Source organism: Azolla caroliniana, unplaced genomic scaffold, assembly GCF_043228905.1.
Source record: "Azolla caroliniana isolate FFs.n. ecotype wild unplaced genomic scaffold, voAzoCaro1.0.p SCAF_8, whole genome shotgun sequence".
Lineage (NCBI taxonomy): Eukaryota > Viridiplantae > Streptophyta > Polypodiopsida > Salviniales > Salviniaceae > Azolla > Azolla caroliniana.
In genome coordinates this window covers 18,157,504-18,168,651 of record NW_028230443.1, presented here as the reverse complement: position 1 = coordinate 18,168,651, position 11,148 = coordinate 18,157,504, and the positions used below count along the sequence as shown (strand labels likewise).

At 37.4% G+C, this 11,148-nt stretch overlaps 1 protein-coding gene across 1 annotated transcript; it reads right to left on the bottom strand.

Annotated features, from left to right (window-relative positions):
* Positions 1 to 4,087: 4,087 nt before the first annotated feature.
* LOC147861219 (uncharacterized) lies at positions 4,088 to 10,514 on the bottom strand. The gene is made up of 10 exons (XM_087323395.1): positions 10,059 to 10,514; positions 8,311 to 8,411; positions 8,105 to 8,206; positions 7,913 to 8,020; positions 6,758 to 7,798; positions 5,942 to 6,346; positions 5,750 to 5,854; positions 5,316 to 5,657; positions 5,119 to 5,244; positions 4,088 to 5,012 (listed from the first exon to the last, which is right to left on the bottom strand). Exons 1-10 carry the CDS (start codon positions 10,210 to 10,212, stop codon positions 4,860 to 4,862), a joined length of 2,637 nt encoding a protein of 878 aa, XP_087179521.1. The 5' UTR covers positions 10,213 to 10,514; the 3' UTR covers positions 4,088 to 4,859.
* Between the last annotated feature and the right edge of the window lie 634 nt (positions 10,515 to 11,148).

Genomic DNA, 11,148 nt, shown 5'->3' with positions numbered 1-11,148 from the left:
CATGGGTTCCATGATACATTGTACAACCTTTCAGCGCACGTGAAATGGCCAAGATTGTGACTTCCAATACATGATCTTATTCCCTTAATTTACTAGAAATCATTTCAATTAATTGACCATTTGTAACATCCATTCCCAATGGATGTACTCCAAGTGTCATAACATTCATTCATGAGATCTATTCGTCATGAATGCCCACTTAGCCCATTCTAGTTTGCTATTGTTACCCATCCCTTGTAAGTGATGTTATGAAGGCTTGCAACGAATGGTGATGTTGTGGGTCTACACCTTCCATTTGGGGGCAACTAGTAGCACAAACTTTGGCTAATGACTCTTTCATGTTTCTACGGTCCTTATGTAAGAATTGAACCAATTTGTATTGGCTTTTGGATTACATATTAATTGGAAGAACTCTAGTCTCATATCATGTATTGTAAGAGATTTGGAATGTCTAGGATTGCAAGGATCCATGGTTAGGAAAGGCTCTCTCCCTCATGACATGGGAAAAATATGGAGGTTGATGTTTTATGCGTTATAGTACATATGTTGCACATAACTACAAAACCATATTCTTCTCTAAATAAGGAAATTGCACACACCAATGTATGCTTGTACCCCATCTCATTGTTTTCCATCTAAACCATTGCTTCCATATGACTTAGTTCACACTTACTGTGACGTGAGACAGGGCATTCAGGCACATTTGATGAGAGTAGTTGCTTACATTATACACTTTGTCCTAAATAAATTCAATAGTCAGAGTATCACATTTGATGAAATGCTCTACCCTTGATTACATTCAAATATGCTTTCCACACTGAAACCAAATCCTTGCATGAAGTTCTCTCACAGTCATGTGTCCACTTTCAATTGTGACATATTCATTAGCAAAGTTCTTGAGCATTGAGAGTCTATTGTCACTTTTACTTGTATTTTGTGAAAATCTTATCCATCTATCTATGTATCCATCTCGCAGGTTATATTTTACCTCTGAAGATGATATATTATAAAATCTATCTGTCTACTTATCTCCCTCTCCATCTCTCAAGGTGCTCGTGGTAATTTCCTATGCATCCTTTCGTCTATAACTTGTCCTCCATGGACATATAGGCTAATGATTTGTTGTCCATTTTATCTAAGTTTATTTTCAAGCAATTATCTAAGTACTCCCACAAATTTTATCACCATTGTCTCTTACTAATCTTATAGGTCATGAGGCATGCATGCATTTACACATGTGATTCACTAAGCCCATAATATCTCAAAAGTCATTAGAGTAAACATAACTAATAGTGAGAATCAGAGTAGATTAGAGGTAAAGAGTCCCCACACAACAAAATTTCATGTGGTTAGTATCATTTAAAATGTAGGTAAATAAGTGAATATATTGTTGTATAAAATGGTATCAATCTATGGTAATTGGTGAGATATCAATAGAGTTTGAATTTCTTGATGCACATTGTCATAGCTATAAAATATAATTTGTGCCAAGAAGCTCACAAGAAAGGTTTCTCCTTTATGGGTAACAATTGGCAACGGTTCGGTTTAGTTCGGTTTCCAAGTGTCAAAACTGAACTGATTTGAAACTTGAACCAAACCATGAAACCGCTTTAAAAAATTCAAATCATTAAACCATTAAACCATTAAAACTGCGGATTTGTGGTTCGGTTTTGGTTTTCAACTTAGGTCAAAATTCAAATTTCTAATTTCTAATTTCTAATTTTAAAATATTTCATTATTTTAAATTTTAATTTTTCAAAATTTTAAAGATTTTCCTAAAATGTGAGAATAAGGCTTGAAAATGAAAAGATTCTTTTAAAAAAAATTACAAATTTTAAAAATTAAAAAATATAATAAATTGTTAAACGGTTTAAACCATGGTTTCTAACTACCCTCAAGATAAAACGAATATTGGAAGCATAGAGCTGATTGAGGTGCTTCATAACTACCCTTGTTTACAAATTATATCTCTAGGGTGAAGTTCAATGCCATATGGAAAATCTAGTGCTTCTTCACCAAATGGTATACTAGGAGATGCACATAACCCTTTATGTATTGGCAATACAACATTCAAATATTTGTGGAAGTCATAATAAAATGTAAGTATTTCTAGCACTTGTATGACAAATGATCATATTCAAACTCTTGTTTTCGAGATGGACAAGACTTTCATCAAGAAAACCTGGAATATTAAGTGTTTCCTTTATTAAATCAATAAAGTGCAATATATTAATCCTTCAACAGTGGTAAAACGTGTGCTTGTTTCCACTTTGTTTCTTAATCAAGTTCCACGACGAGCAAATCACAAGCATGGACATGTAAATCTACACATGTTTTAAATGGTCAAGGGAAAATATTCAAGATAGAAAAAGGAATCTAACTACCTGACCTCCTAGAATCATGTTGGTTGACGAGGATCCAAGCGGGATCTAGATTTGTTGTCTAGTATTTCAACTATCTTTTCAATGAACTACTTTGTGTTAGTACTTCAATGTGCCCACTATTTGGACCCGAGTTGTACTCCAAAACCAAGCAAAAGATCATTGTACGGAAGATCAACTATGTTATACAATGGGACTTAACAACATTAGGTAATGGTAGTTATATCTTTTTAAGTGACCAAGGGAAAATGTCCCAAATAGAGAGAGAACTCCGGTTATTCTGCCTCCTCAATAGTATATTGCTTGGGGAAAATCTGGATCAAAATTACATAATTGAACATTCTCTTGAATGACTTGTGTTACTGACTTAGTATAACCCACAATGAATATGGTAAGACCTCATCCAATCAAGGAATTTGTTTTCACAATGTGTATTCAAAAACCAAGTGGATGAACAATGTATAGAATATCGACAATCACATAAGATGGAACTTGACACATAAGAGAATTTTGGTATCTATATAATAAGTTCTTTTTGTAAAAGGTATTTGATGGGCCACCCTTTGAACCACTAGCCTTGATGTTGAAAGATGTACTTATTTTTAGTATATACCAAGTTTATACAATATATGTTGTTTGATGTGGAGCGAAACATCACTCTCATACGAGGCCAAGTTGAGGAGAACAATGATGCAACTTGGCGAAAATGAGATGACATCATTTTTTGCAGCAATCATGCACAATAAGAGGACACAAAATAAAAAGGATCGTGTGAATAAAGATATAAGGAATAAGAGATCGTAAGACCCAATTATTGCCCTCGCGAAGAAAAGTGGAGTTTATCAAATGGACAAAGAACAAAACATTATGGGCAAAGAAGCACAATTGTCTAAACGATATATTAAGTGAACACAGAATAATTTTAAACAAACCTACTAAAACCTTTCAAAAGTCCCGACCCCATTTGACAAAATTTATGACTGTACCACTTACACTTGACACCCCTTCCCAATCACATCAAGTTCTGCCATTCACACATAACAAGATAACTCTCCCCTCAAAACATGTCCAGCTATAATACACATAGCAACCCCAGTAAATGTTCTCAAATCCCCATGCCATGTGTCAATCGAGATAGTAATGTACCACCACTTACACCTTAAATAAAATAACCAATATTTTTAAAAGGTGAAGAAATCTTACATAGTATATTGACAAGAGATCTAAGCTCCAAGGATATGTAATTCTCTCCTATAGGGAGATGACCATATTAGTGACAAGTTCCCATAATTGCATACAAACCATGTGTTTCCAAGTTTCCCACATCAATCATAAAGGCCAATGTTAACATATATAGAAAAACACTAGACGTTTTTTTCACAAATAAGAGCTCAACTCCCTTTTCACATATCACATTTCTTTTTTGATAAAGTATAGAATCATAGGATAAACTTGAATACCAATTTTCAAACATGTCTTAAAAAACCACCTTTCCTACACTGCATCTCTCCTTTGGAACAGTACAGAATCATAGAATATAAGCAGAGATAAATTTTCAAATATACTTCAATCTTTACATCAACGCAAACAAAGTAAGGGCACATTACCTCTTCAATGCATATTTATCAATTCAACCAGGCACATTGTACTACTCTACTCCATAATTGCTTTCCAAATTCAGTAGAACATGAGACATTACACCACTCTCCTACAATAACTCTATTAATAAACTAATATATTGTAATAAACAAAGTTACTCGTAGAGCAAACGAGATATAAGAATGAAAATCCAGCATCTTACATTTTAGGTGCACAAACAGGCACCATTTACAGAGTCTTTTGATAAAAACTACCTTAGGCAAAGACCAAACCCTAACCCAGAAAATACAACCTTTTTTTGTCTTTTTCTTTCATCTACACATTCCCTGCTCTTTCTCCTGCAGCCACCAACCAACTGAGCAAAATGTTTATTGTCAAAGGAAATTATTAACCCCAACAATATCAATACGATGATCTGGGCTCCATGCAAAATAAATCAGATAGAACCATATTCTAAGCAATGTTTCTCATTCTTAGAAATCAAACTCCACAATAGCTTTTGGTTTAGAAACATAATTAAGACATTTCTTTCATTTCTGTACACTTGAGGAGCTGTCCAACTGTTTCTGAATCCAAGGAAGCTTCTTGTTCTCCACACTCTAGCTCAGTTACCTACTGTCAACATCAGAACACTTCTGAGTTACAGGGCTTATAAATAGGCTGTAGAGCACTATTGCAACAGGACATATCATATATTTTCTTCTGAATAGGTGAAATGATGATAGACCTCACTTTTCTACAAGGAGTCGCCATGGTTACTGGGCAACCTTCTGTACATATGAATAATATGAACAACCATCTTCATTGAGGGAAGATATAAGGGTGTTGTGCCAGTTACCAGGATAGATAACCTTTGGATGACATTCATCAAATATTTTTTTAACATCCATCGGCATCATTCATCAATTGGCTTAGATTGCGCAGTTGTGCAAATGAAGCCAAATCCTGGCAATGTTTTTCCTCACAACGGAGAGGTGGTGATGCAAACATTGATGGTGTAACTAAGACGTCCAGCATTTCCTTAAACGCATTCTGTCAGAAATAATTCCAATTGACCATAATGAGAAAGTCAGGTTCTTTTTACCCTGTACAACTAACTAGAAAAAATCGTGGCACAGAATGAAAATTGAATGTTTACCCGAACACGCCCCATACCATAGGACCCAGCTCCAATATTTACCCCTGGCCGCAATGGATCATCAATCCACAAAGCAATATGAGGATCCTCGCGTTTATATATGCCACCAAGGCTTCCATCAATTCCCTTCAAAATTATGACACCAAGGTAAAGCATAGAACATCATCCAATAATCAATCAGTAGTAGAAACACTCACATTAAGAACGATCTTCTCACGTGAGAGATCAAGTGCAACACCAAAGGAGTGTAGGAAACCAAGAAGTAACTTCCCGAGGCATGGTGAACTACCATGACCCCAATGTGACAATACACCTTCAATTGCATCTGCTGCTCGTCTCACGTATCGTTCACCCAAACAATGGCTACTGTGATCATTAGACTCTCTTGAACTCAATGCACCGAATCTTCCACTTGTACTCGGTGTATCAGAGTCATCCGAAAACTCTGATGAGCAAGACAATGGGGATGATTTTAAGAGAGACGTAGGTGAATCACCATTGCCTCCATCTGAACAAATATCCCTAGGAACATGGATTCGCTATCATATCACAGAAATAAGATCAAATAGTGAGAAATGCAAAATAAACGAAATTAACATGACAGCTGATTTAAGATAATGTTGACAGATACCTCCAAATAGAAGGCCACAAGTAGGGTCAAAGAGAAGGAACCCAAGCCACCAGAGTAAACATTACTCAGACCCTTGTGATGCAAAAATGACTTTAGTAGCAAAACCTGGTAGACAATCAAGGATTCAATTAAAACAAAAAAAATAGCATACAAAACAAGATTACCAATACAGGTCTTTGAATATTTTCATACCAATGGAGCGAGGGCAGGAAGTTCTCTTATCTTCTGCAACACATAATCACGAGCTGCACCCCCAGTGTGACGAGAACTAAACTTCCCGGGCCTTGGTGCTTGATCAGAAGATGGGTTCCTACTTTTTATACCTCCAATCGTTATGTCAACAGCAATTGATGGAGCATTTGCTGTGGTAAAGGGTCTACAAAGACATTTCAGAACAGGCATTGAAGCCGTATCTAAAGGATTGATGCTTTCACACCATTCATACGTCCTTAGAGCTTCTGCAAGTTTACGGACCAGATCAGATGATGCTTGAGTCATAGTCAGTTTTCCTAAAGATGTATCCCGTGGGGCATCAATGACAGCTAAATCAACATCGCTGTGCTGTAGGCATAAGCCTGTCGCAAATGAGCCAAACACCTGTTCATCAAATAACAACTACTTAGACCATTTATTATTTAGACAAAAATATTCCAGGTATGCAAATCTCGTATGTGTACATACACCCCTGCAATTGAATATGAGGAATCAAAAAAATGACAATTTACCATGTACCTCTCAGAAGTATAAAGACACATGATAAATCTAACAGAATACAGTGGGGATTTTATGAGATCCTCTTAAAACCAAAGTTTAAAAAATGCAAATATAACAAAAGACTAGTGGAAACATATTATATATAAGAAGTTAAAGATAAGAATACAGGTTAGAATTTTGTTTTAAGTAGTTTGTGCATAGGATGTACAAATACCCATGTCATAACTGACCATTCATAAATAAAGATTGCTAAACTACTTGGCCAGATTATGCATGCATTTGACTGATACTCACTTCAACATTTGCTTCAGGCCACACTCTTTTAACACCTTCTCTAACACAAACAATGGCAGCTTCAACATGGCATTGAATTTGTTGAGAAGGCCTTGTACTTCTTGCAAAATTCAGGATTTCATAATGTAAATCCTCAACAAAAACGCGGCCTTGAGAAGGCACAAACACAATGGGACCATTCTGTATAAGATGCTGATTTTTTTCTGGAAACACTTGAACATCCTCCACCGTTTGGGGTTGTGTGAAGGTCAGCCCTTCAGCATTTTGAGGCATAGAGACTGGCAATTGACTGGGAAAAGAATTAGGTTCTTGAATTTGACAGTTCTCAGTTGGCATTTGTTGACTGTGATCCATTGACCTAGGGATATTATCTTGCACAATACTTTGCTTTCTTAAATGTCCTGAGGAGCTCCTAGGAAATTTTTGGTCACTCCATTTTGTTGAATTATGTGAGCGAGCAGCAAAGTTTGGGTTCTCTTGTCGTTGACATTTAGCCACCATATTATCCATACAAAATGGAATTTGAGACGGCACTGTTCCCACTGTTACAGCATTATCCTGTCTGTTTACTGTCAATGGCCGATATCCTCTAGTTTGCAAGCAACTATTACTGTTAACAGCAGGATCATCGTCATGAAGCCTTCTCAACATAGAATTGGCATACTCTAACTTCTGAGAACGCCCTTCACACTGTACATTATAATAGGGTGTGCCTTCAATTTCACCAGATGTATTGGGAATATGGCAATGCCTGTCATTATGTTCAGATTCTTCTATATCCATATGGTTTAGCCTTTCACTAAGTCCACCTTGATCATCTTCCGGTTGGTATTGCATTTTATTATTTACAGCTTCATCATTCCACTCATCTTCACCAGAATTCACACCTTTACTCGAACAATCACTTGAACAATACGAATCTGATTTATATCCTGCCCCTGGTGATTCCGGATCCCTAGACTCAACCGCAGAGGGGCTCCGAGTTTCGATATTTCTCCCTACAGGTACAGAAGAGTCAAATAGCTGAATCAATTGTTGCACCTGCATTAGTAAAAATATCACGTGAGTATCTTCAAAATGGGAATCTTAATATACACAAGGAAGTGAGCAGTTCAGCTCTAGGAATTTCCTCAGCTTGAAAATAGCATATTCTACCTGACGTGCATTCAAATCCAGTTTAAACCCCTGGCCCTCATAATCAAGGATGGATCGAAATGACTCTTCATCAAGTGCATCTCTCTCAGCTCGAACACGTATTCGTACCTGTACATTGAGCACCATCAAAAGTCAAAGTCAGAAACGCCTATACATACAACTCCTTGAGCAGCAAAACTCCATACCGCTCACCTGTGCAGGATATTTCGAAACTGGATTTGAAGACCGTCCTGACTTTGAATCAGTGTCTTCCCATGCATATGGGTCAAGGTTAAATCCGCCATCACTTGCCGCCTGATGGAATACACAGTTTTTTTCAAAGTCAGATCACGTTCCTACAACCCATTAATAGCTACAGGTTTAAGAAAACTATAAGATCAAGAAAAGACTATACAAACCTCAAATACACCATACAACAACCGTTCAGAGAAGTTGTAAAGAAACAAAGGCATTCCTCTTCGGATCACCCGTACCTTATCCCTAAACGATGCAGGGAGGCCTGATAGCATGACAAAATTAGACTTAAAAAATAAATGAAGTTAAATGGCAATCAGATTAGGCTCACTGAATTAATTCTGGTCATTCTTTCTTAGTTCTGCACAAAACAAGATATGGGAGTTCTCCCTACCCTATGAAGAATCTTACATATAGTTTTTTGTCTGCTATGCCAAGTCTCACAGAATTAAATCATGTTTCTTTGTCTTATGCTTATTACCATGGTCAAACATAATGCATCTGTTTTCAGCTGGCAATAAGCATGGTTCCGCATACATATATCTGATCTCTGTATGCACTGAGATTTTCTATTACACAGACATGTCTGCTCATATAATAAGAGAGCAATGCGATGAGCTATTCTATTACACAAACAAACCTCTTACGTGAAAATTTATACAAAGCGAAATGGATTTCTACAAGTATTGATATATGTGTATACATGTGACCTCTAATGAGCTATTCTGCAATCAAGATATATCTTCTTATATGAAAAAACATATGAGACGAAACCAAATCTAAGTATGTTAACAAGCATTCACAAGTATCACATGATATATGTATAGACATGTCTTCTAAGTTCTTATGTGAAAACACATGTAAGGATGTGGACATATGAGACGAAACCAAATCTAAGTATGTTAACAAGCATTCACAAGTATCACATGATATATGTATAGACATGTCTTCTAAGTTCTTACGTGAAAAACACGTGTAAAGATGTGAACAAGCCATTTACATACATATATACATCTGGTCTTCGTATGTAATGAGTTATCATGCTATGCAGTCATGCTTTCTTGGATTAAAAATCATACAGAAAGGCTATGCCTAAAGAAGTAACAAAGCATTCACATTCATATTCATATTACAAGACCAATGCAGATGACGAACTCTTCTATGCAGACATATCGATTTTACAAGAAATGTGCATGCAAGGACACCAAATCTAGGAATTTCTGAAGCATTCGTATAAAAGCATATGTGCTCTGATTACAATGAGCTACTGTGTTTAAAAGACATGCTTTCAGAGAAGAAAAGCCATACAACAGGGTCACGCCTAAATATGTTACTAAGAATTTCCATCCGCATCATTTGACCTATGTATGTAATGAGCATTGCTAATATGCAGACGCGTGTTTTTTTAACAAGAAAAATGTATACAAGGACAATACATCTAAGAATGGCAGCAAGCATGCGCATACATACATCTGCACCCCCCCATGTGATAAGATATTGTGCAAGCAATCACCGAATCTTACAACAACTGGCTGTTTTCAGTCGGATTTCAGGTATATATGGAATAAACGTTTGTCTTTTACAGCATTCAAGACAACATAACTAGACCGGAAATGTCTTCTCACATGAAAAGATGTACATATATACCCCATCTGACAAAGTTTTCATGAAGAATGTACATACATACGTACATAATTTTGAGCTCTGTATATGATGACATATGCGCTGTGTGATACGTGATTTGTGTACATACATATATCCACCTGAGATCTATATATGACGAGGTAAAGTTAAACCAAAGAAAAAAGCTGAGCCAGCGCAGATCAAAGAAAGCACAACTGCCGGAGTTCAGACACGTCTTCACTTAAATAGTCCGTGAAAATAAGAACAAAAGGAAAGACGAAATACTAACCGAAGACCATACGCCCCAGATCTCGTCTAGTAGACTCATCACAGACGAAGATGAAGCCCGAAAATCCCTTTGATGCAGGTTTTGAAGGAGTTTTAGCCGCGCGCCAGTCATAATCGGAGCGGCTAAGTCTGTACTGAGTCTTCACAGCCACCATGGTGAAGAAGAAGAAAATAGGGGTTAGGTTTAAGGTTTATGGCGAATGCGAGGGAAGATAACGACAGATCGGAGTTAGGTTTACGGTTAGGGTTTACAGGAACAGGGAAACGGAATCCATAGAGCAGTAGAACGGGTAAGGTGAAGCGTAGAGACGCAGGAGAGCATGAACTGCAACGATGTGGCTATGGCTATTGCTATGGCTATGGCGAGAGAGCAGGGAGCAGAAAAAGGGGAATGCAGAGGGAGGCACGGGGAGGAGAAGCAAGGAAGGGGATGATCTAGAGAGAGGATGTGAATGAAGAGAGAGGATGTTGAATGAAGGCATAGAGAAAGAGAGAGAGAGAGAGGCTTTCTTTTCAAACTGTCCTTTAGGGTTTTCATTTTATTTAGTCTTTCTTTTTCTCTCTTGGGTCGCCCAATCCTCTTCTTCTTTTCATCATCCTCTCAACAATCGGTCAGCCGGTCAACTAGCCACAATTGGTCGGTCAGTCCGTCCGATAGTCCCAATCAGTTGGTCTAGCTCATCGACTAGCCGCAATTGGTCGTTCGGTCAAATAGTCCCAATCGGTTGGTCTACCACTCACCTTGAGTTGGGTCCCTCTATGTCGCTCTCTCTGTTATTGTATATGTACACCTTGTAGTCTCCTGTTGCTGCTATTGGTATGTGCTTGCCCCTTTCAAGAGAAACCTCGGAAAGAAGAACAAGATGACGATGTCAATGATCTAGTATCAAGTTCCGTTTGGGTCAAGGTAATATCTAACCCTAAAGCACAAGCCAGGGCAAGTCAATGGTTGATCAATGCCATGTCAAGGTGATTTGGATAGAGAGAGAAAGGGAGGGAGGAAGGGTTTTTCTTTTGTCCACCCTCACTTGTTGGACCCGATCATCTTCTTTTCTCTATCATCCTTGCATCAATTGTTTCTATGTATACAT

Coding starts and splice junctions, on each gene's coding strand:
- LOC147861219 (XM_087323395.1), bottom strand. CDS start 10,212: ATGGTGGCTGTGAAGACTCAGTACAGACTTAGCCGCTCCGATTATGAC. Junction 8,021..8,104: donor TTTCGAAATATCCTGCACAG/GTGAGCGGTATG, acceptor CTCAATGTACAG/GTACGAATACGTGTTCGAGC. Junction 5,013..5,118: donor ATGGTATGGGGCGTGTTCGG/GTAAACATTCAA, acceptor TATTTCTGACAG/AATGCGTTTAAGGAAATGCT.